At 41.0% G+C, this 25,374-nt stretch overlaps 1 protein-coding gene across 4 annotated transcripts in view; it reads right to left on the bottom strand.

The window, feature by feature from the left end:
- FAM172A (family with sequence similarity 172 member A) overlaps positions 1-25,374 on the bottom strand; it is a 267,049-nt gene that overhangs the window by 7,211 nt on the left and 234,464 nt on the right. For 3 of the 4 annotated variants that reach the window (XM_027662901.1, XM_027662904.1, XM_027662903.1), the window contains one exon: positions 10,308-10,471. The exons of the other annotated variant lie outside the window; for it this stretch is intronic. In XM_027662901.1, the coding sequence (XP_027518702.1) occupies positions 10,323-10,471 (149 nt within the window). In that variant the 3' untranslated portion in view covers positions 10,308-10,322. Of the gene's footprint in view, positions 1-10,307; positions 10,472-25,374 lie in introns of those variants that run through there. 4 annotated transcript variants of the gene reach the window in all.

Below are 25,374 nucleotides of genomic sequence, written 5' to 3'. Positions count from 1 at the left end.
CAGAAGCTGGGAGAGATCTTCATACATGCCTCAGCGCTTAAATATTTCTGCAGAGAAAAGTTTCCAGGTTGAAAAGCTTCTCCACAGATATTAGCCACGGGACTGACCTCGGGTCTTCTTCTCTAAGTGGCAGCTTGTCTCTAAATAGTGTGGACTTCAAAATGAATTAAGGGTGCTCCATGCCTTGGGGTTTAGTCTCCATTGGTATGGAGAGCGCTCTAACTCTTCAACAAGCATCTTGCTCAGTGGGGAGTGTGCTCTGTCCCTGTGGTTGTGGTCTACACTGAGACTCTGCCATGCTGCAAAACACCAATGCCAATAGCTTTGTAATCTTGTCACCAGACATCGGCAGAGATCGCTTTAATATTTATGATTCAAGTTATACCTATATAAAAGGCCCTCAGTCTTACCAAAACTTGTTTTGAATGTTTTAAAGGTTGAAATGCAGACTTCTGGGGACACTTGCATGAACAGAAACACTTTAAACCGTATTAAATATGAGCACCACACAATTCATTCCTCCTTTACACATAAATTAACAAAGAAGCCAACCCCATCTGACCTGGGTACATGACTGTGATACACCTTTCAGAAAGGACTTTTTTCTCCTGAAAGTTATGAAACAATTTCTTTCTTTCTCACATTATGCACACACACATTGAAGAACTTCTTTAATTCTTAGGTATGCAATTCTGTAACTCTGTAGCAACATGACAATACTGTCCAAATACACTTTTATGTTTGAGAAAAAGATGCGTCCTGCCTTTCTTGCATCTATCTTTCTGGTTGCTAACAAATCACTTCTGTATCACAGTTATTTCTAAACAGGAATTTAATGGTTTTTTTACCTTTTAGTGTATCAGATATTATCAACTATGACAGAACTATTTTTAATTCATAAGGTTTCTCCATTTGTAATTCCCCATGGAATCTGCATAGCAAGAAATTATTGTGCCTATTTTAGTCTACTGATGCAAACCTCCAGGTGTCAAACTCCAAACCAGAAGATGATCTCACAGCATCACCAGTAGAGCTAAGGAAAAAGGAGATTTAAAAAATATATCTTGCTTAAAATCACTTAATACTTCTGGTCAGGAAAATGAGAGCTACAGGAAAAATTGTGAATGACTCCATTAGCTCAAGAACTTTGAGATCCAGTGACATTAGGGGCTTCTGCATACACACTTCTAGACATCACAATGGTAAAGAGAGATAAAAAGCTTAGGCAAAATTCAGAGATAAGATAAAGATCAATTAATGAAATGAAAGTAGTAATTTCTGAGGGGACACAAAAAAACCCCAACCCAAAACCAATCCCTAAACCTTGATGTGTTTAGTTGGTCTAAGAAGTAATAGTTTGTGGAGTCATGGGCATGTTAACAATCTAAAAGTAACTGTGAAGGGAAATGAATTCTTTGGAGGAGTCAAGGGAGAAAAAACAGAGTAATTTGAAGAAATGAAATACAGCTTATTAAGAAGGCTTAGACACACAGTAAGCTGATTCAGACTAAATATTTATATAAGAAAAGTCATGGCAATGCTAGAGAATAGACTACACATACTAAAGCATTTTATACTTTGGTTATTATCTACTGTGACACAGACCAGTTGTTACTTTTTCTGGACATTTATTATCTCTAATATCTTTAGTGGGATGATGGAAACAGAGCACAAGCATCCCATCAACCCAGAACAAAGATTACCTCTGAACTCTCATACTTGCAGTTGGCTTTTTTTTCACCCCTTGTTTACAACACACAAAATACCCACAAGAAGCAAGTGGTTTAAAAGAGTAAAAAAATGTTTGATAAATCCTTCTTGCCCTATGAGCAAAAAGATGCAAAGATTCACACAAAAGCTTACTGCAAACAAGATCTGCAAAGCAGGAAACAGATGAGGCTAACACAGCCGTCATTTTCCACTACTCTTCATTAAATATTAAAGGGCAGTCCCATGAGCACAGGTCATTTGTTTGCTCCTGCGTGAACTGGTCAAATAAGTGAAAGTCGTAAGGTTGTTCTCTCCTGAATACAAGCTACCAAAAGCATGTCATTTTCTGGGTCACCAAAAGCCAAGTAATTTTCTTTTCAGTATATATTAAAAAAGGGAAAAAATTAGATACCAAACACCTATAAGGACTTTCCAGCAAGAACCAGGCATCCAGGCCAGAACTGCTATTAATATCAGTGCAAACAGTTACAGTAATACCAATTGCATGTAGTTGCTTTAAAAAAAAGATGAATTCACAAAAAAGGCTAATTAAACAGCATTCAAAAGACAGAAGAGTTACAGAACCTCAAGCTGTGGACTGACCTGAATTGCTGTTTGTGGGTAAACAGTCCTGAAAAGCAAATTTGTCCCTGGACCCAAAATTTCGCAAATAGTCTTTTGCACAAATAGGCAGAAGCACAGACAAATGGGTAAATCATGGATCCAGACTCCAGGAATCACAGGAGAGCTATGGGATTCTCAGGTTGTATCATTTCCTCAAGCACTTCTCCAAGGGGTTGTCCCTCCCAGCCTCACTTTTGGGAGTACACTGGGAGAAACTTGCATACCCACCACAGGGCAAGAATGGTGTTAGGCAGGAGAGCTGGTGCCAACCAGCTGTCATAACAACCCAAAATTGCAGTGGGATACCAGTGGTTCTGATGAAACTGTGGGGATGAGATGAAGATGTGGAAATGCAGTCCTGCAATGCTGGGGGGTTGATCTGCTCTGTCAGCGTTACAGCATCTCACCCATTGCCAGCTGAATGAGACCCGCAGTGTGTATGTGACTGAACAACACTCTCAAAGCCAGTAATTCCAAATGCAGGGAATGTTTTCAGGAGAGCAAGCCACCTCCTTGAAGAAGGGGTTCAGTATAGCTGTACTCAATATTATATAACTATAGAGTTTAAAACTGTCAAAATGGTGCAGAGAAGTAGGTAGGGTTTGAAATTATATTTATACTGCTATATTTGTATATCTCTCTACTGCAATTTTTATCTATCCCTATCTCCATATAATCTTTATGTGTCTATCTCCATCCATGTAGTATCTATATCAATAACACTATCCCTCCATTGTCTATTCATATCTGTAACTCCACCTTTACCTCTACGTAAAGACAAGTATAAAAATTCCTTACCTGGTAAATACAAGATGGGATACTTGGATTACATCTTACAAAGATGTTTTTGGCCTAAGAACATACCTATGGAACGCGCAGGATCTCACCAATGGAAGTTAAGACACTGCCTCTTGGGAATTTAAGGGGTATAGCTGACCTCACCCTGGGGAGTGTGGACAAATTAAATAACTACATGAGTTTCTTTCTATCCAGCCCTACCTTTTCATTGTGTGTGACTTTATTGGCTTTATTTAGGCAACATGTAAAATTGATTGTATCAGCAGGGTACATTATAGTAGCTCTAAAGCATTTGAATAACCTATATTAGTGAGATAACTAAATTTTTTAAATGCATATGCATTTTTTCTATCATGAATTAGGAAAAAAATCTATATAAAATTACACCCAAGAGCACAAATAAAGCATTTAGCATTCAAAACTGGTAATTTTCTCAACTAGGAGAAAGGAAAATTGTCTTTTAAATAAAGGAGGTTTTGATCTGCTCAAAACCCAACATTCACGAGAGAACACATATCCACGTGGCTTCTTGAGTGAGATCACTGAAAACCAAGTATTTAAGCCTCAAAGCTTGCACAGGTTATAAAACTTGAAAAATTTACCTGGCTGATCTTAACATGCTGCAGCATGATGCAATCAGTTACAGCTTTGCAAAGACACATCTAACAGAGTTTTGTAAGGGAGAAGTCATCATTACTGTGCTTTTGCAGACTGAGGGGCTCAGGTGAAACTGATGGCAGCACCAGAAATGGATTTGAGTTCTGCCAAGCCCATGGCAGGAGCTCTGTTCATGCAGCAATGCCACCAGCACTAATGAGCATACATGGCTTATAAAACATATTTAAACACATATAAACATTCCACAGCATTACCTGCGATCCACTTGAATTTGAAATACTGAATGTCTGATTTTTAAATCTCCGTTTATTCCAAAATCCCAGAGCTTTTCAGTGTTTATAAGGCAGAGACCTGAAGGATGCCCATTGCTGGCAAGCTCTGATAGCCTGGCAGAGCACTACTTAGGCAGGAAATTTCATTGATGACAGCAGGACTGGATGAGGAAAAGGACCAGCTGCTTAGAAAATAGCTACTCTTCGTGATGGTGTTTTATGATTATTTGTTCCTAAATAGTAATTATGCCATCAAACATCAGGATGTACCAGCAGCATGATTATGAACCAACACAGCTTTGGCACTTTCCAAGCAGGCAAGGCAACATCGTGGAAATGGCAATGCCTGTACCCAGAGCAGCTAGGAGGGGCAGCAATGTTTTAAAATCACGTGCTAAATGAGGGTACAGACACCTCATCTAATAAAGATGGAAAAAGGTTCTTAATCATTAGCAGGATAAGCACATATTTGCAATTGCACTAAAGCAATTTTAAAGTAAAGCAGCTGAATAAAATTTTCTCCTCTTTCATGCCAGAAGCAGAGCTTGGAAACTGGTGTGGATGCTGGCATAGGCAGTTACGGAAGTAAAGAAGCTCTTTCCAGGGACAGGAATGAGCCTGTGTCTAAGGAACAAACTGCAATGAGAACATGCATGGTCATGAAGCACTGCATCAAGCACCTAGTGATTTTATGATTCAGCAAGAATCTGGATTCATATATTGCAAGCTTTTAGTGAATAAATTAACTGCGCACTCCCACAGTGGAAGATGTTTATAATCATCTATGTAAGAAATATTTCAAAGGCACTTTTTTCCCCCTGAATTTTCTGCTTGGATTATAATGTCCTGTTGTATCTGTGTAGACAAAAGGCTACAGTCAACATAAGTCCAGAGTATTTCCATAGATACAGAAATGGTATTCACTAACCCACCTGCTTCATCTTAGGACTATTGCCTCTGGCTGGCTCCAACCCAAACTAACTCAACCCAACCCAACCTAACCTAACCTAACACGCAACTCAACACCTCCAATGTGCCATTGGTACCATCCATCTTCTGTCTGGTCCTGGAGCAGCCATAGGAAAGGCACTTGCCTCTGATTTGCCTTAATAGGTGACGTGATTTGAAGCTGGCTCCCTGCCAAGTCTCCAAACCTCACTGTAAGAGCTCCCCCCACCCCCAAAAACCAAGGGAAAAGGAAAAAAAACCAAGAGAACCGAAATGAGAGAGAGGTAGCTAAAGCAATATATATAAATATATTTACACTTATATTACATTTGTATACAATTGAAATATATGTATAATTCCAAAAGGAAAAGGGAAAGGGGGGGGAAGAGAAAAACAACCAAAACCACCCCTGCCCAAAATAGATATACACACGATCAGAAACTCAGGATCTAGCAAACTAAAGAATTAGCAAAAGAATATCTTACTACTCTCCTTGGACAACAGAAAATCGCACTGGAACAACTGCCAGCAACCTCCGCTTCCCAAGGTCGGCAAGGCCTTACCAGGCCTCACTCCCCAACATGGCAGAACTGACAGCCGGGAAACCTGCACCTCCAAAACCACTGGAAGGAAAGAGAGTGAAGGCCTCTCCTCCTTTCTTCTTATACCCCTTGCTTACGTAAAAATCATATGGAATACTGGGTAATCTGGCCACTTCCTTGGTTACAAACTGTTCACTGAGGAAGGCCCAGATTAAAACTACCACAACAGGCTAATTTTGTGATACGTAAGAGAAGAAAATCTCAAGAATCCAATCCAAGAGCTGCCTCTGCAATGCCAGCTTTGCTCCTATGGCAAACCTAAGCAAAACTCATCTGCACCTGGTCCTCCCCTTCTGATGGTTGCTGCTGCAGGACAGTGGAATAGGACAAGCAAAAGGAAGGCTGAGATGGGGCTATTGACCTCCTCTCCTACTTCTGCTGGATACTTACTTCAGGAGCCACTACTTGCTGAAAAGGACTCAACTCCTTACAGCAAGCGAGGTGAAACTGAAGAGCCTAAATCTAAGTGATCCTGAAAATCCCGATTCAGTGCTCACCACCCTCCAAGGTGTCTAAGCTCCACAGACACCTCAGCTCCTGACCTTAGAGCTTATGCCTTATAATGGTATCACTTCTGTACATGCTCAGAAACACCTCAGGCTTGACAGTGCAAATACTTCCATGGGTCTCAGGTAGATAGAGAGTTTCCCTGTCCCCTTGCTGCCCTACCCTGTAATGCTGAGTAGGTGTGCAAGCCCCAGGGGAAAGAATACCCTCTTCACTCCTTCCTGAGGCTTCATTTCATCCAAATCTCCTCCTACTCTTTTCATCCATCTGGGATATCTGTTTCTCCAGGACATCTGCTTCTCCAAGACATCCACTTCTGAATTCCTCTTCCACAGTTTGCTCACCTGGCAGCTCTTCTTGAACTCTTGCCCATCACCTGACCCTGATCCTGCTGCATCTCTTACACTGACATCAGCTGTCCTGTCCTCATGGCCCACCAACTTCTGCCTTTATCTGACTTCTCTTCAATCCTTTCAGCAAGACCTCCTCTACCTTATTGCTACCGTGCCCATCCGAGATCTCCTCAGTAACACTGCTGTCTTCCAGTTGCTGACACCAAACATATCTTCCCCCTCTACATTTTCTTCTTTCTTAAGAGCAAAAGGAAGTCCCAAGTCTGGCTTTGTCAGGTATTTAAAAAAGCTGAACGCTGGATGCGCTACCACCCAGGTGTAGTGGTGAGGGTAGAAAAACAGGATACATCCACGAAAATGCAGTAACCCTACCCTGCATGATCAGAGAAATGAAGTGCTGGTCTCCTAAGTGAGAACGATGGTTTCATGGGAAATTCAGAACATTTTCTTAGTGACCTAGTGAAAGAAAACATGTCCAAGTTTGTAAAATGCCATGGAAGATGAAGCTGGGACATCAGAATACAACCACAAAGTAAAAAATGGAGTTAAAAAGTTTTGGGAATCACTGACAACCTCCATTAATTTTGATAAAATTTTAGTTATGTCAAGCAAGTATAAAAAATTTTCTCAAAAACAGCAGCAAAAAATTTGCAAACTTGAGGTGCAAATAAGCCTTGTGCACTTGCAATAAGTCATTTATGGCTATACTATACCAGATAAATTTTTCACATTTGTGTTTCACCAGCTACCATCTAGGTATATACACAGATACAGTTTTACACACATGCCCTGTACATTTAGAACCTATATGAGCCACTTCCAAGAGTCTCATAACTGTCTTAGTGAGAAAGATGGTGAGAAGACAGTGCTATTTCATCAGTGAATTTATACCACTATAGTGTAGGTTATAGTAGGGTTAATCTTCTTTTATTAGCTGGTCCTTGCTAATGAACATTCTTGAAGACAGGACGTGATTGAACTCAGATGAAGGGATTTTAGGGACAATGATCATTGTTGTGGGTCAAGATTGTGTGTTGCTACAATCACAAAATTAATAATCTCTACAACAACAGCTTTACATGCAGTTGTCTCAGAAGAATGCCATTTCTGTAACTCACAGCCTTTGAAGACACTGTTTATAATTTATACCCAATCTGAAGTACAAAGACTTTCTCTCTTGCAAGTCATGGTAATCAATACAGGTCTGCATGTACTACAGTGTGATGAGGTGAAGTGTGCTGCAAGGATCAGCTGCACCAGTCAAACAACGTGGCTCATAAACACAGCTTCGTAAGAGAGCCCATCTCCAACAGCTGTTCTCCACAGCTCCATATTTGGGAGAGATAATAAAGGAGGAAATAATTCTTTATAAGGTTGCCACCTCAGCCGCAGGTAACTAAATAAATTGCATATTTGCCTCAGAACTACTCAGAAACTTTAGAGGTTTTGGTGTGCCACATGGATTTCAGGCTTCTGCACCCTTATTCATAACACATTAAGACTTAATGCGAGATATTCTGAAGCTCCCATATCATGGAAACTGGTAATTTAAAACTAAACACTAATCCATGAAGGCTTTGCAGATGTGAATTACACTAAATTTAACTAAGCTTAGTAATATCACACTTCCCGTGGCTTAACCTCAGAGATGTCATTAGAGGGAGCGTTTGAGATTAATGTTCACAAAGCTGCATTTCACTCCCTGCTTAACGCTCCTCCTTGTTGCAGCAAACGGCATCTCTGCCTGGAAGTGCTCACTGCATTTCCCTTGTGCATGTGCCTCACTTCCTACCTCTTCTGAACAATGCCATCCCAAATCAGTCTCATGTGATGCTCAGGATGTAAGGGCAGCAAGCCAGTCACGCGGCAAAGAGTTCAAGACAGGCATCAGCTGGGGAAGGCAGTGAAGGGAGGTGCATGCGGAGTGAAGCTGAAGGTAGCCATACGGCAGACAAGAAGGGATGTTTTGTGTTGGGATGAGCGGACCTACACCAACACCCTTCCTGACATCTCTGTCTATGGGAGTCAGACACACAAATGTCAGGATGGTAGGTGGGTCTGCCCAGAGCAGAAAGGAGAACTCAAAAGTCTGGGATGAACGTGAAGGGAAATAATAAGTTCATGTTAATGAAAAAAACCACCCCAACCAAACAAATCTTTAAGAGCAGGGGATGCTCATTGTGGGTTCGCATGTGTAACCAGTGGGGCCCCATCGCTGAGATGTGGTTGGAGAAGACTCAGTGGGGACCAGGATAAGAACAGATAGGGGTTTCTCCTGGAGAAACTGTAGATCATGTTCTGCCTTGCATCCACAGGAAAAACACATCAGGACAGAAAACAGCCCCAAAATCAGCGTCTTTCTGCTAATCCAGTTTTAAACATCCAGTTGCAGAGTGTCAAAGTTTCTAAGGATTTCATTTAAATACTGAAATAATTAAATAAGCTTCATTTGGGAATTTGGAGACCATATTTATTTCAAAACAGGGACTCATTCACTATTACCCTTTAAAAAAATAATAAAATAAATAACATCAAGCTCCAAACCTGTATCTTCAAGCTGACACAGTCACCTCAATCTTGAAGAAAAAATTTATCGTTTCCCTACTAGCCAGAGAAAAAATAAAACCCCAGACATCCAAAGACAAAACACAATGAGGCTTAATGACTTCAATGCATTTCCAAATGCAATTTTCATTTCAAAATACAGTCCTGATCTAACAACTGATCTTTCCACGTGGAATCTTCCAGCAGAACCAGTGCTGCTGAGATAGATTGTGGAAAAATCAAGCAAGATCCCTTGTGTCATGATAGAGGTTTTTTTGCCACGTATTTAGTGGGTTCTGTAGAAAACTTCAGTTTAGTCTGTCCCAGCTAGAAAGATGGTTAAACCTTGAGAGCAGGAGATGGAAACAGAAACTGCCAGAAAAAGTACATTTGGAAATGGAAGAGAGATGAAATATTTAAATGAGTTTCAAAATTGGTGATTCAAGTTATTTTCTTTTCCTTACACAATCTCGTTTTTGTTTTTTCATAAAATTAGAACAAAAGAAAAAGAAGTTGTCAGGGTAATTTCTCTCGGAAGAATCACTGAACAGGAATTATGTCATCTTGTATTAAAATTATCAGTTATTGCCACAGTTGGCCTACAAATATCATATTAAAAACGCAGGAAGAAAATCACTTAAATACATTTGGGGAATTCTTTTTGTTTGTGGCCCATGCATATGTCTTAATACTTATTGCTCCATTTTGGTTTCATTTGTCTAAACCACTGTAGGTTGTTTTTTCAAAACAAGTTTAAAGCAAACTGTTGACATATAAGGGTAAAACTGCATGGTGGAAACCAAGATTGAGGTAGGAGCTGAATTACTCTAAATAGCAGCAATATCATCATGCACAAATGCACAGACAAGCACAGTTTGACAGTCACTGCTCACAAAAGATTCTGCAACAAGTTAATATGAAAACTGTCTCCTATAGAGAGAAGTTAGAGAGGACCTCTTATATAAACACTTGAGGAAAACTTACACCGTGGCTGGAACACATATAGCACATTCCCCGTTATTCTGTGGACAAATGAAACAATACAATCACAATATATTGCCATATTAAATTAAGAAAACATTTCTTTTTCCACTCTGCTGTGAAAAGCGAAAAATCTATGACTGACTAAATAGCAAAGAACTTGCAGTCAACAACATCCCCATCTGTTTTGTCGTGTTTTACAGTTCCAGCACCAGAATGACATCAGCACTTCATATTGGTATCTCTGTAGTTTGGTAGATTGTTACTTTCCACAGGAACCTGATAGAGTTTACAGCATAAATATTCAAACTTTTCATATGTTTCAGAATTGCTTTTCCAGGTCTGCATGCAGACACACAGAAAGCCTACAGAACCGTCTCTATGCGAGGAATGAATGCAATCTGAGGGGACAGGGCACTGTAATTATAGGGTTTGCTCCCTTGCATATCTCTCCTTTGTGAAGTTGGGGAAACTAGCATCCTTGTCCCATGTTGAGGTCCATGCATCTGGGTGCCTGCAATGGGAGAACGGGTAGAAAAGGTCTGGGAGGAATGGGTCTGATAGAGTAGATTTATCTCTTCTCCCTTCAGAGAACTCACACATCAAGGCAAACCTGCTTCCATGCCACAATGCCTTCAGCAAAGCAGGACTGCAACAGCAGCTGTAGCTGCGAGTGGAGCAGTGAAGCCTGCTCACCATGGTCATGTCTTCGGCAGCTGCAGAAACTTGCACAGAGCCTTGGCATGGACACCCTGCCCCATTCTGCACACTGAGAAGATGGTCCTGCTCCTCCACAGGAAGAGAAGTGGGGCATGCTAATCCTCAGTCCCTGTGGTGGAAATGCATCCCATCTACTACCATGGCAATAGACAGAAGCATCAGGATTTGTCCCATAAGCTTAGGCACAAGGGTGATGGTGGGAAATGATTTTGATACTGGTGTGAATGAAGAATTATCTCATTTGTCATTATTGTCTTATTTTCTGCTTAGGGGATACTAAGGATGCACCTTAAAGGCATCCTGCTGCTCAACTTGCACAATGCTGACTGGGCTGGACATCTAATGTGCATGCAAGTACTTAAGTTTCACAACAAAAGAGGTTCAATCAAAACCAAACACAAACCAATCCCACAACAAAACTAATAAAATAAATCTGTGAAAGGCATGCTTAGCAACTCAACTAGATGCAACAGCTTTGGTATGGCCTGAGAAAAGTGTTAAAACCATATGCATCCTTATGACATCCATTACTTAAGGTGGATTTCTGAAATACAAAAAGCAGACTCTTTTTAACTGTGTTGAATACCCCAAATGGATCACAGAGATATTCTTATCTGATTTTCACATATAACATAAGGAGGTCCTCTGTGAGTTTGGGATCTCAACAGTTCCCTTTACAAGAGCTTGTTTAGAGTTGCTTGTAAATTTTGCCAAGCTCAGTATTTGGAATGAAAATTCCCATGCTCTGTCTCTGCCTTAGGCTGATTATTATTATATTTTACATTTCAACGGAAAGTATTTAGTCACTTCAGGAAATAAGATTGAGGAAAGACATGTTTTGCCCCTATTGGGGGGAAAAAAAAAACAAGAAAAAAAAAAGAAAAGAAACCCTTACAAGAATTTTGCTGAGTAGCTTCCATGTCTCTATTTTTCAAAGCAATAGTTTGAAATCTGGTAGGTAAGGTTCCCTGTCATCGTTTTGCAGTTCCCATGAAAATCTACACAGCTTTTTGCCTAGTCTCAAGATTTTGTGTGCATATGCTCAGCACAGAGTCCCCAGAATTTGGAAGTCTAACTCTGGCCAAAGATTCCTCTTGCTCTTTGCAATGGGCAAGCTCCAACACAGGGCAGATGGGCTGAGCCAGACTTTTATTTTGCCACTGCTGCCCCAGATGTTGTGGGCTATTGTGGCATCAGGCACAGGAACTAAGTTCAGGCTGCCCTGGGCTCCAAATGCAGGCAAAGCAAGGGGAGAAGGGGAAAAAAGTAGCCTAATGGAAACAGAGAGGAGAACTAGTCACTGAGGGGCAGAGGGAAGAGTGAATTGAGACAGATTGACTGTGCAAAAAGATCAAAGAACACCAAGGAAAGTGAAGGTAACCCCTTTGTAGGTGAAGGAAAGACCTTGAAAAGCAGAAACTGGCTGCAAAGAGAGGTTGGAAGGCAGAGATGAGGGACAGCAGCCAGTCTGGACACAGCAGGGACACGAGGGTAGACATGGAGGGGAGGACAGGCACAGCAGGGCGTGACTTTCCAAACTAGCTAAGAGTAGCCTTGTGGAAGACTCATTCTCTCTGGGCAAAGACAAAACTGTCAGTGCTTCGTTCTCCATCGGCTGTGGTTCACTGAGAAATTGACAATCTACTATGCTAATACTCTCAGCTCCTTTACCTCACTTCACCAGTCCATGTGTCTGAGCCTAAACACTGCATCTGAAATTTCCAACTCTGCAACTGACTTGCAGTCTTAGAGCATCACAAGATAAAATTGCCTTTCTTCGTTTTACTGCGACTGAAGAAAAAAGACTGCACACATAAAACCATATTAATATTCAAAGCATGTACATTGAAGGGACAAGTTAAGGACATTCAGTTTAGTTAATGTCAGAATGGTTCAGGCAAAACTGAGGGGGATGGTGCTTACTGGTGCTGCTCTGGTACAGCTTGTGTCTATCTTCATAGAGTTTTGTGCTGCCCTTGAGGATCACTTGTGCATTTTTCCACTAGACTCCTCTGCACTTCCAGCTATTGCCTGGGAGTAGAGAGAGCTGGTCCAAACAGACGAGGCTATTGCAGTAATAATTTCATTTCTAATGCAGTACAATGACTAAATAAAGGGAAACTCCTGTAGTACAATGCTATGAAATGTATATGGGCTGTGTGCTGGTTTAAAGGTAAACCAGTAGGGGAAATGAACCCAACTCAAAAGAGAGATTATAAATCAGAATAACAATTTAATAAAATAATATAATAAATACGATTATACAGACAAACAATTGGTTTTAACCCACAAAACCTAAATGTATAACCCTGGGGCATGAACAGAGTGGTGTTTGTTGGGCCCCCTGAGTCCAAAGTAAAAGGAGAGGGAAAAAACCTGTTGGTGAGAGTGCTGTTGCAGTCTGGTCGAGAGTGGTGATTGCAGTCTGGTTGAAAAGTGGTGGTTGCAGTCCGGTCAAAAGTGGTGGTCACAGTCCTCCTCCAGATCCCAGGACTGGTTAAAAAAGTCCCAAGACTCCAAGATTATATAACCTCTGGTTGAAGCAGGAATGCTCAGTACCTCCCTCAGGGCAGGGAGTTCCACAATGAATGTGGGCACAGGAACACCCTCCTATCTCACAGGCCTCTTAACACCCAGTTTATAGCCTGAGGAGTCAGGCTGCTCTGGGCAGATGGTATAAATGGTCTATTGATAACAGTTTCTGGGAAATGGCATGGAAGGCTATAGAATAGTTTTGGGTCACACCCATACAGTGATGAACTGGTCCCAGCTGTTCTAACTAGGACAGGGCTGTTACATGGGTAGTGTAAGAAATTAAGTGTTTGAATAACAAAAAGTCCAAGTATTTAAAGCAAAAACTAATGGTTATTTAAAAGAATATCAATCAGGAATTAATCTCATTAACAGAAAAAAAATTTACAGAACCGCAACCTCCAAGGACAATTTTTTTGAGTATCTGCAAGCAAGAGTCTCACTGAAAGCAATGATCTTTTATCACAGCTCACAGCTGATCTGGCTCTCTGATCTTTGCTGGTGGAAAGACATCGCTTATGCAGTTTCTTAAATCCAGAGCTTCCAGGTCACCTAGCTTTCCAATAGCCAAAGAAGAGTAAAGCTTCCTCTAATGGTCACTCTTGTATTTTTATCTTAATCTACCTGTTGGTAACTGTCATTTTAACCCAAAAGTGTAATTGCATTATGATTGCTGTAAAGAATAAGAGATAATACAGCAATAATAATTTGTTATGGAAAAAGAGATGAATGAAGTACACAACAATAACACATAACAAAGCAACAAAACAAAACCACATAACAAAGTAACTAAAAGCTTTATGTTTCTATTATTTCATTCTTTCATGAGATGATGACTGACAGTAACTTGAAGACATCATGGATCCCTTAATGCACCAACGGGATCCCCCTCATATTTAAGTGAGGTGACCTTTGTTTCATAGTAGTCTGTTATTCTGTTCTTTTGCCTGTTCAAAATAAACCTCACGTCAAGCCAAAATAATTGGTTTCCTGCAACTTTTCCTAAGGTAATCCACCAAAAATTGCTGAAGCATTAGCATCTAAACTAGTAGAGTAGCTGAGTAACACCAGTGATGGGCTGAATGTAGCAATCCCAACGGACATCACAGGTTGGCTCAGTCTGGGGATGCACAAGCCCCATGGTTCTGCAAATCTAGTGGCACAAGGAAGGAGCTGTAGAGCAGCGCTCTGCAGAGGACAAATTGCCCTTGAAGGACACGACATAGGTAGGAGCACAAAAGTATAAAACACAAAATGTTTGTACTTTGCTGTTGTTTGCTCTAGTGTGAGCTTTAGCTGGTCTGTCACATTGACACGAGTCAATTAAAAGTTTGCACACTCCATACATTGTTGGAACTAAGAATGTCTGGTCACTCAAAGCAATACTATTCTGCAACCACATCACATGCATCTGTAGACTCATCCTTGAAGTTTGTTTCCATGGTTTTAGTTAACTGTTACTTATTTTTTGAGGTTTGGTTAACAGAACAGTGACAAAGAAAATAAACAAATGAAAAAAATACTGTATGCAGAATTACATAAGAGATCATAAATGGCAATTTTAGTATCAGCAATGGCAGTTTTAGTGATTATCCTACAGGTAAAAACACTCCATCTAAATTTTTACTTTGGATGATGTATGACACTATGACATACAAAGTGTTACTGTTTGTAATGATAGCCATGCACTGTTTCTTTCCTTGCTTTAGCTGTTAGTACATACATTTCTGTGCTAATGTGATAGTATTCTTCAAAAGAGAAAAAAAAGGATGACTTAGCCACAGGCCACTCTGTAGCAAACAGAATCAATTACCCCCCCAAAACAATTTAATTGATCAATTTCAAATACAGAAAATCTACTGAGTCCAGTCAAGTCCTAAAAGGTTCAGTTTCAAAAGCAGGTACCCAATATTCACATAAAATATGTAACAAGCCAGGCAATTTACGAAAGCATTAATCTGCCAAAAGAGGAAAACACCTGTATAAACATTCACACTTACAACAATTATAGTTTGTGCAACATGTTGCCCTTCAGATAACACAACACGTAGCGCACTCTTATCCATGTTTTATGGCCAATATCTTTTACCAGCTACTGTTTGTTGCTCTGTTTACTAGTGCCACATCACAACGTTCCTCCTGGACTTGGCAATGACAGATGTTGGTGAGCATATGGACAGGATAATTTTTAAGCTCAACACCACAGAATGCCATACCACGGCTCTGTGCAGTACAGAAACTGATAATGCCAAAAGCCCAGTTCTTAGTGGCTCTGAACTGGAATAATGTTATAGCACCTTGATTTATTCCAGCAGACACCCTTAACCCACACATCTACAGGCATCCTGTGGTGGTTTCACTCTAGGCCTTCCTGGAGACCAACTTGTAACCAGGAAGGAACTAGAAAAGTGATCACGGAAGTATTCCATGCTATTCCTTTACGTAACTGGAGGTATAAATAAAGCCAGTGGGAGGGATCGCACCCTCTTCCTCTCCGGCGAGGTTCGAGAACGGTGGGTCCCTGTTTCGGTTGGGCTTATCTGGAGCCGAGGCCTACAGTGACTGCCGCTATCCGCCACGCATGAGGGGAGAGCCTTGGGCCGTGTCAGGTCATCCTGCCTGTTCGAAGGGAAGTGGTGAGATTTCTGCTAGTTTGCCTTCGGCTGACTGTTTGACTTGCTCGGTCCTTGCCCCTTTTTGTCTTTCTCCCTTTCCCTTCCCCCTCCCCCCCCCCAGGTGTGCGGTATTTCTCCTTTTGTGTATCTGTCTCATATGTAAAAATATATATATATATATATTTGCTATAGCTTTGGCTGCTTAGTTTTTTTTTCCCCTCTTTTCCCTCTCTGGGAGGCGGGTCCTTGTTGTCGAGTTTCAGGGGACTTGGCGGGCAGCCAGCTTGAAACTTGTACACACCCTTTTAATTTCCTGATCATTTTCCAAGGAAGGAAAATGATGTCTCTTCCACCAAGGGCTTATGTGCAGATGCCCTAACAGTCAGTGTTCTGCGGTGCATCAGCCTCTCATTTATTTGGTAAAAGCTTTCCAATTACTAATCAGATTTTCGGGACAAGAACTCTTCTATTTCCTTTGTCTTGAATGCAAACTGGGCACCAGCACAAACATTTATCTCTTAAAATAGCAATATTCCATCTCTTTAACTCTCTAAGGCTAACTCACTATAGAATGTCAAATGTGCATAAAACATAAATTAGGTTGTTAAACAACAGTTACTGGGCTTTATTGTTGGTTTTGGATGTTTCAAGTTCTTCCCTTTCAAAATATCTACTCAAAATTTAAGTAATGTCATTAAGCATAGCAGACTAATTGGTAGGCTTTTCAGGGAGCAGGAAGGTAACGGTGAGTTGGGTTTTCTTTAAAGGGCTCATGATACATATGCTGATTTGAGACTAACTTTACTTAATGTGGATAAAGTGTGTGAATAAGAGTGTGAAAAATCTGAAGTCAGAATAAAAAGAATTTAGCTTCCACTTTTTAAAAATAAATACCTGAAGAGTGTCTTATTTCATGAAATTGCTAACCTTGCAATCCATATAGGCTCCCTTACAGCCTCTGAAGAAAACAAAGATAGATCATTGCACAAGTGGCAACATAAGTCTGTTCTTCTGACGCTTTTGTGAAGAGGAATGTTTGAGTTGTGAATTTGTAACAAGTTTTAACTATGAAATGACAAAACCCTGGCACTTTCACAAACCTCCATCCACAAATAAATACTGCACATCAGGTGGCAGTGCCTAAAACCACTGTTCTTTGCCTTCTTTTATACATGGCATGGTTCACAACTCTACAGCCATGGAGTCCAAATGTCCTATGGATCTCTTGGGATTTGTCTCCCTCACTCATAAGCTTGAAATTGTGGGGCATGGTACTGCATGATGTAGATATTCCCCTTCAGACCCATCCATTTGCTTTTATGACATCAAAAAATAAACCCAGCAAAATTTTAGAATAGTTATTCCATGTCTCAGATCCTCTTGGGAGGAACTAGCCAAAATCAAGCTTGCTGAGCCATACTCCAAACAGAATCCCCACGGTTTTATAGATTTAAGCAGCTTAATATTATTTCAGTGTGCCACACTGTCACAAAGGGGCACTATAAGTGTTAAGGTTGTCAATCTGCTGAGCTATCAAAGATTCATGTAGAAATGTATCAACATCCTTCATATAAAGTTAATCAAATTTGAAATTACTGACATGTCACCTTGAGGAAGAATTTGATTTATTATTTGCAAAGTAATCCAGAAAACAGTGAGATGCACAGCTATAAGAATTACTGTTACACTGACTTTGTGACATTATATTAGCTTTTGTCGTTGCTTTTGTGCCTTCCCTAAATAATAATAACCAACAAAACTTTCTTTGTGCTGTTAAGTTGCATAAAGGTGAAATGGAACTGTTTGGAAGTAATACTTCAGATCTAAAACTGCACAAGAGTTGTTTGCCATGACTTAATGATACATAATGGAGAGCACAAAATTGCACAAAGCTATTTTCCCTCTTTGCAGTGGTCCCATACTCAATGGGGAAAGCTGCCGAAAATCATGTCAGTTCCACAACCTCCATTGCTTGTTTCTTGCTACTGGGTAGCAGGACCTGCTCTAGTGTGATCAGACATCAAATGTCATACAAGTTTTTAAATGTCACGCAGTTTTAAGTGCAGACATAATTCACAGAGTATTTACTAACTTGTGGTCATAAATCACAACACCTGCAAACACAAACCCGGTGTCTGACTGCATATGCATTTCTCAGGCACAAATGTGTTCTAAGGCTACCCAAAAATCTGACTCAGTTTTAGCTTTACATCAAACACACGACTTGGCTTCATAAGATAAAGACAATGTCGTATCCCAGCCAAAAAGTCACACAGCTGGTTAATTGCACTACAGTGTTCATTCAATCCACACCATGATTTGACACACAGCACTCACGGATGCTGTAGGCTGAGTTCTCTGAAGTAAAGGTTTGGGTTTAGCACTGATATTTGCTCCTTGTTGTTATGTATAGTTCTGTATGTATAAGGATGCTTGTTTATAACACAACGTAAACAAGAATTCCACATTTGAGATCAGCTATCCTGGTACGTAAAAGAAGAGGCATATAAACAAATCTGTTCGCTACCTTCAAATATTTTTATTTGTCATATAATTATATCATATATATATATATCCTCACAGATGCATAAAATGTAATCTTAGGAAAATTGCCACAGAATGTTCCTGCTTATATTAAGTAAATGGTGTATTTGTGTACTATGTTCCACACTTACATACATGAAACATATTTATATACATATAGAACTGCCAAACATTTCGATTCTGTTACTATACAAACACGTTGATATTACTGGGAATCCACATCCTTCCACTAACTCTCCTAAGTGTTTTTGAGACTGGGTTACCAACATACCTTTCAGAAAATGTGTTTTTATACTGATAAGGCTACATCACACTAGAACTAAGGATACTATACAGCTAGATAGGCTTGCAGCTAAGAACACAGCTTTTATCAATCCAATTAAATCAGGACTTATTCAAACTGTAGCCTTCACTGCTGTCATTACCTGCTATCTCACGTTGCCAAATGCTCCATGTGAATTACTACCTGGACGTAAGCTGCAATTTCCCCATGGCAGCTCATTTTGGGTGTTATCAACTAAACTTTCGAACCAAGTTACCAAACCTTTCCTTTCCCAAATACTGAATGCAAGCTAGGATGCACAGCGTTCCTTCTTGTGTTTTACCACTCCATGGCAGGGACCATAGACAGTGGGATAGACCACTGAATGAACTGGAATTATGTGCAGAGGAAGGTAAAATGAGACTGTGAACTATGACTTTTTATCATATTCCAAATTTTCTTCTTATCCTTATTTTTACTAGCCCATAAAAAGAGACAAAAAGTGCAATTATGGGTAGCTTTGAAAACATTTGCTTCAAGCTTCATCAATAAGATCAAGAGGAAACTCAGATTCTGAAACTGTGGGAATTTTCAAAATGCAATTTCAATAACTAGAAGAGTAACAAGGGAGGAGAATTTCAAAATATTAGCATTAACAACTTTCTTTTTTTAGACAGGCTCTGTCTGGCAAATAAAGCCATTAAGTGATTTCAGTAGCATCAATATTATACACAAAAATGTGATATCACTAATAAAAATGAAAAAGAAAAGAATTCTCATGAGAGATATAAAATGCATGTGCAACAAGTTAAACCCTCACTCTCCTAATCCAGTCTGAGCCATTTAATTTCTAAGGTTTTTTAAATATATTAAAAGGTTTGCTTTTTTCTCCCCACAAAAGCCTTTTAAGAGGCATTCATAACCCTGTCACAAAAGTAAAAAGCAATATGCTAGCACAGATGACTTTTATCTATTTGTTATTGAAGCGAAGGATAGGCCTGATCCCTAATCTAATGCTGACCTAATAGATTAAACCCTCTGGGTCTTGAATTTACATTTCATAAGATTAATATTCTGTCTGATTTATGATTTGCCTTCTTAAACAAAGAGGGATGTACTTAACAACTTTACTTTTGTGTGTTAACTGTTGATCTGAAAATGGCACATAAAATGCACTTACATCACCATTGCCTGTTAGGCCCATAATGATTCTTTATTACATTGCAGTGAAAGGCAACTGAGTGACAGATAACCGATTTTGTAGATCCCAGCTGCTGTACACTTTTTATGCCAATACAAATACAGTTGTAAGGTTGACAAATATATTATAACTACATTATTAAATGAGACACAAAACAGGGTGCTGGAAGAATTTGAGAGCCATTCAATGCCATAACTGGAAATTACAAGCATGCAAGATCAAACTCTAAAGGGGCTTCAGTTCAAACTAGTGCAACCTTCCCTCTGCCAGTTTTTTATATAAGATTTAAAAAGTGATTTTCCTCACATAATACCTGCCTTTTTTTTTTTTTTCATTTTTCTGCAGAGGGCTGAAGAAGCCTGGAGCATGCTCTCCCTCTAGGTATTCAAAGCAAAGCATTTTAGTATAAAGACAGATATGCAGAACTACTGGTATTGAAGGCTGATGGTAACAACACCACGCACCTGCAACGCACACTCAGCTGAAATGCTGAAAAAGCCTCCCATGTGCCAAATTTTGTTTTTATGTGCTACCCTGCAAGTAAATAATGATAAGACACCATAGTCTGTCTGATAATCTTTGACAACAACCCTAACGCTGTCATTGTGGTCATGGGAGAAACCAGCACATACTCAGCCCTGACCCATCGAGCCTTTTATCTGTGTATGCACTCTCCACGGACCAAGCAAATAAAGGGCAACTGGTAATTTACACATGAATGAACTTTCTCCTCAGAGCAGACACCAGAGACATCCCTTTTCTCTGTCGTGGAGAGAAAAAGCATCCAGGCCTGAGCTTGTCTCTCCAGAAATCGCACAAGCCAAAGAGCAATGCGTCAGGAAATGGTGTGTTGGCAGAGGAATGCTCTTCTGGACACCTGATAAAAAATGGCATCCACAAAGGAGTAGATAAATATTGGGCCTGAACCAGGACTGACAGTGGCAGTGGGCCTTTGTCCTATTCAAAACATATAATGTCATACAAACTGAAGCGGAGATACAGTACCGATAGAAGATTATACAAGATAACTGAGTGGGTATCTGTAAGGAATTCAGACTACATTTTAATAACGTGCAAATCTTTCAGTGCCTCAGGCCTCATTTCCACTTGCCTGCAGCTGCCTTTTGAAAAGGTACACAGATCATCTTGGACTTACAAGAGGCTGGGCATGGGCATGCAATAGCTAGCACTGATAAAATAATCCATGAACTCTGTTTGTGATGAAGATTAGCCTAAAACATTACAGTGTGAAAGTCATCTTTAGAGATCAAGCGGTTCTTGCTTTCAGCCCATATGTCATTATGAAGAGAAATTTTTATCAGTCCATAGGCACCACTCATACTCTTTTCCCACAGTGAAGAGTAGTAGAGCAGGTTACAGCTCACATCTTTTGAATAGTCAAGATCTCAGACACATTCCTGTAGTTTAAACCACTGCAAACATCATACTATTATAAAACAAAGACAGATGTTTTATTGCTAGATTTGGTGTTTTTTACATGTCTATTTCTGAAAACTAAGTTCTCGAGCATTGCAACATCCACTCTGCTGCTGCAGAGATTTTTCTCTTAAAATGAAAAGTATGATGTAGACTGGCATCAGTGAAAAACCTGAATTAAATGTCAGAGGCTGGGTCACTCAGCACTGCAATGTTCCTCAGCATCAGAAGATAAGGCCCCTCCACTGGTAACCTCCTGAGGAAGGCTAAGTAAGTCTTTCTGGATACAGTGGCTCCTGTTTACAGCTGATGAAATATTTCACAGAGACATATTTTTCTTTCCCCAGTCTTTTTCCACCCCACCACTTATCCTGCTTCCCTAAGCCCCATCCATCACTCTCTTGTCCCCATTTCTGTCACTTGTGCTAACATTTGCTCAGAGGGGCCAGCACAGATTAGAAAGGTGGGGATGAAACTGCCATCACTGTCCATCCTCCAGGCAGCTCTTAATAACTGTAGGTACCAAACAAACACATAACACACAACTATTTAAAATAGATAAAAAAAAAAAAAAAGACAAAGATCAGTGTTACTAATGTGATATATTTGTCTTCTTTAAACCTGAAATGTAAAGTAAAACTTACATTTTTTCTTCTTTTTACCCCAAGTAAATTCCCTGCTCTTTACAATTCCACCTTTTTATTGTGGTTATAACCAGTCTGTATTTTGTTTAACTTCCCTAAAAACACATTGATTTGTGAGAATGCTTATACTACACATCTTTCCTTCCTAAAATACATGAGAATCAGAGAATCACAGAATATGTTGAGTCGGAAGGGACCCACAAGGATCATCGAGTCCAGCTCTTAGCCCTGCACAGGACCATCCCCAAGAGTCACATAATATGTCTGAGAGTATTATCCAAACGCCTTTTTATTTCTGTCAGGCTTGGTGCTGTAACCACTGCCCTGGGGAGCCTGTTCCAGCACCCAACCACCCTCTGGGTGAAGAACCCCTTTCTAATATCCAATCTAAACCTCCCCTGACACAACTTCAGGCCATTCCCTTGGCCCCTGTCACTGGTCACCATAGAGAAGAGATCAGTGCCTGCCCTTCCTTCTTCCCCTCATGAGGAAGCTGTAGACTGATGAGGGGTTTGACCCCAAAAATCCAGTCTCCAAGCTCCCCCCCCAATTTACCTCAACACGGAAGAGAAGTTTTCAGACAAGCACAACTCAGTACGGGGGAATTATATTACAATTTATTACTTACACAATAAATACTATAGAAACTAAGAAGCAAATAAATACACAGTATTAACACAACTTCTACCACCCCTGGACTCTCCCACATCAGTTCAGGAGAAGTTTTCAGGGTGATAGTTAAGGGTCTCTCTCTCATTGGGGTATCAGGGAAGGGGTCTTCTTGCACCCCCATCAGCCCTCAGCTTCTGCTGAGGTCTCCTCCTGGGCTACAAAGGAACATTTACTTTACCAGGTCTTCATCACGAAGGTCCAGGGAGTCAGCTTGTGAGTTCTTTCCCCCTGGTTCGTGAAGGTTCCTCCCAGAGAGTAAGATGTTCACTCTCCCTCTCCAGGTTGCAGGGTTTCTGGGTTTTGCTCAGTCTTTTTACCCCAAATAGTTTTCACCAAAAGTCCTTACCCAGAAAAAGCCTGCTTGGTTTGGCTTCTCTCTGTTTCAGCTCCTGCAGCTTCAGCTCGACTTGCCACATGGCAAGGGGGGCCATCCCCCACATTCCTCGTCCTCTGGTTTTCGGCTCCCCTCATCCAAACCTCACATAGGGTACCTTCAAGCCTTTTGGCCCGTCTCCCATTTCTTCAGCCTCGGCTCAAGGTCGCACCCTCTCCCTCACCATTATAGGGTGGGGGAAAAAAGGGTAGCAGCAAGGCTGCTTCGGTCTCTGTCCTCCGCCTGGAGTTCTTCCAGCTCTGCATAATCGCAGCTGCTTCTCTGGGCTCCAGACCACCCCTCGGTCCGTCTGTGGCTCGGCTCTAATACCAAGCCTGCCTGCCGGGGGGGCTAGCTCTAACACCCCTGGCTGGCCTCCAAGTCCACGCCATCGCCTGTCCTGGGCAGTGGGGGGCAAAAAGCCCCCTAGCCTTTTGGCCATGGGCACCCGGTCCAGTTATAATACTGTCCCAGGCTCCCCGCAGCCCGGCTGGGGGGGAAGAGAGTCTGGCCCCCCTGCAAGGGGCCCGGTGGCCTCCCTCCTCTCACCTCATGGCTCCGAATCTGTCCCTCACACTCTGACAAAAACTTCCAGCTGTTGTAATATTCTAATGTCACAGAGGTGAAAAAACAGCTCTGATTGGTTCCTTGTCAGAAACTCATCTGGGACCAACTACTTCCAGCCCCCCCGCCCCGGGAAGGGGGCACCTCAACCCATGACAACTGCAATGAGGTCTCTCCTCAGTCTCCTCTTCTCCATGCTGAACACACAAAGTGACCTCAGCCTCTCCTCATACGGCTTCTCTTCAAAGCCCTTCATTGTCTTTGTTGCCCTCCTTTGGACACTCTCTAACAGCTTAGTATCTTTCTTATATTGTGGTGCCCAGAACTGCCACAATATTCAAGGTGAGGCCACCCCAGTGCAGAGCAGAGAAGGACAATCACCTCCCTCAACTGGCTGGCAAAGCTTTCCCTCATACCCCCCAGGAAACGGTTGGCCCTTCTGGCTGCTGGGGCACTGCTGACTCATATTTAACTTTCTATCAACTAGGACCCTAAATACATGGTTCAAAGAATTGATTTTGCATTTCCAAAATAATTCTGTAAGAGCAACAGTCATGTTGCTGATGATCTGGTGGATAAAACAGACCTCACTACTGAATCTCATTGGTTTAGTACTTATTTTATGATATACAGTTTTAAAATAACGATATGTGTCAGATATGCATTGATTTAAACTTAATAGCAATACAGTAAATATCAGATCTGAGTTTATTAGCGTGGTGCATTTTCTTTGAGCATGGTTTCACTATATGCCAATGATTTTTGAACTATGTAGTGAAGCCAATTAGATCTAAGGAATAAACTCATACTTTTCTCTAATGTCATACTAATTGCTACAGTATGAATTATGCTGCTGATAAAGATATTGCTATGACCCAAAACATAACTACAAACACTTAATCAACTTGTTAAATTTATATAAGCATAGTAAGAAATTCAGCTTTGAAAGAGTTGCATTTATGTTGCTAAATGTATGCCTTCAATGGACATTGAAAACAGTCCAATATAAACCAGGTTTTTTTTCATTGACATGAAATCTGATGCTCTCTCTGTTTTCTGGAAGTGACACCTGGCTCACTTTGTCTGCTATTGTTGTGTAAATCCTGTGTAATACCCCTAAAACCATTCTCACCTGATTTGTTAAAGCCAGCACTGATTCCTAGGCTCACCAACTAGACCATGGTCACTATATTGCCTTTCTCTTGTCCTGCTAATGAACCTCTTGCCCTGCAGATACTCCTCCTCAATGTTACTGTAAAGATGTTTCTTCATATTTTACAGCTTTGACCATGGACTCTTCTCTTTGCCTCCTTCACCAGCTCCGCTTTCTTGATCATGTCTAACGTAAGGAAGTTTTTTTCGCTTTCAAAGCTCACAGACTTAGTTTATGCTGATAAATTTAACACAAGCAAGAACACTGCTGGGCACTGCACCCAGCTATCGCTGAATAGCCTGTGCCTGTCCTTAAACTAAACTCTCCCCAGCCCCAAAACAGGGACATGGCATCCAGCTGCCTCTGGGGAACAGTCCTGGGGAAATCCTTGCTCCAGAACTGTGCCTAAAGAGCATCCCTTGGCATGGGCACAGGTGCACCAGAAATTGTGTGAGGAGCACAAAAGCAGAGGTAGCCACATTCCAATGCTCTTGACTGTTCTCAAGGCACTTTTACTAACTAACTTAGGGAACCCCTGGTGGTCTAGTGGCTAGGATGCAGCACTCTCACCACTGCAGCCCGGAGTTCGATTCCCAGTGAGGGAAACTCCCCTGGGCAGATGGAGCTTGTCAGCCCTGTAAGGCCATCCATCTAAGAGAAGGTCACTCTAAACAAACCTGTGTCCTGAGGACCTCACTGC

The sequence above is a fragment of the Corapipo altera genome, unplaced genomic scaffold, assembly GCF_003945725.1.
Source record: "Corapipo altera isolate COAL_440 unplaced genomic scaffold, ASM394572v1 61167, whole genome shotgun sequence".
In the NCBI taxonomy this organism is placed as follows: Eukaryota; Metazoa; Chordata; class Aves; order Passeriformes; family Pipridae; genus Corapipo; species Corapipo altera.
The sequence above is the reverse complement of the archived record's forward strand: the minus strand, read 5'-3'. Positions and strand labels throughout refer to the sequence as shown.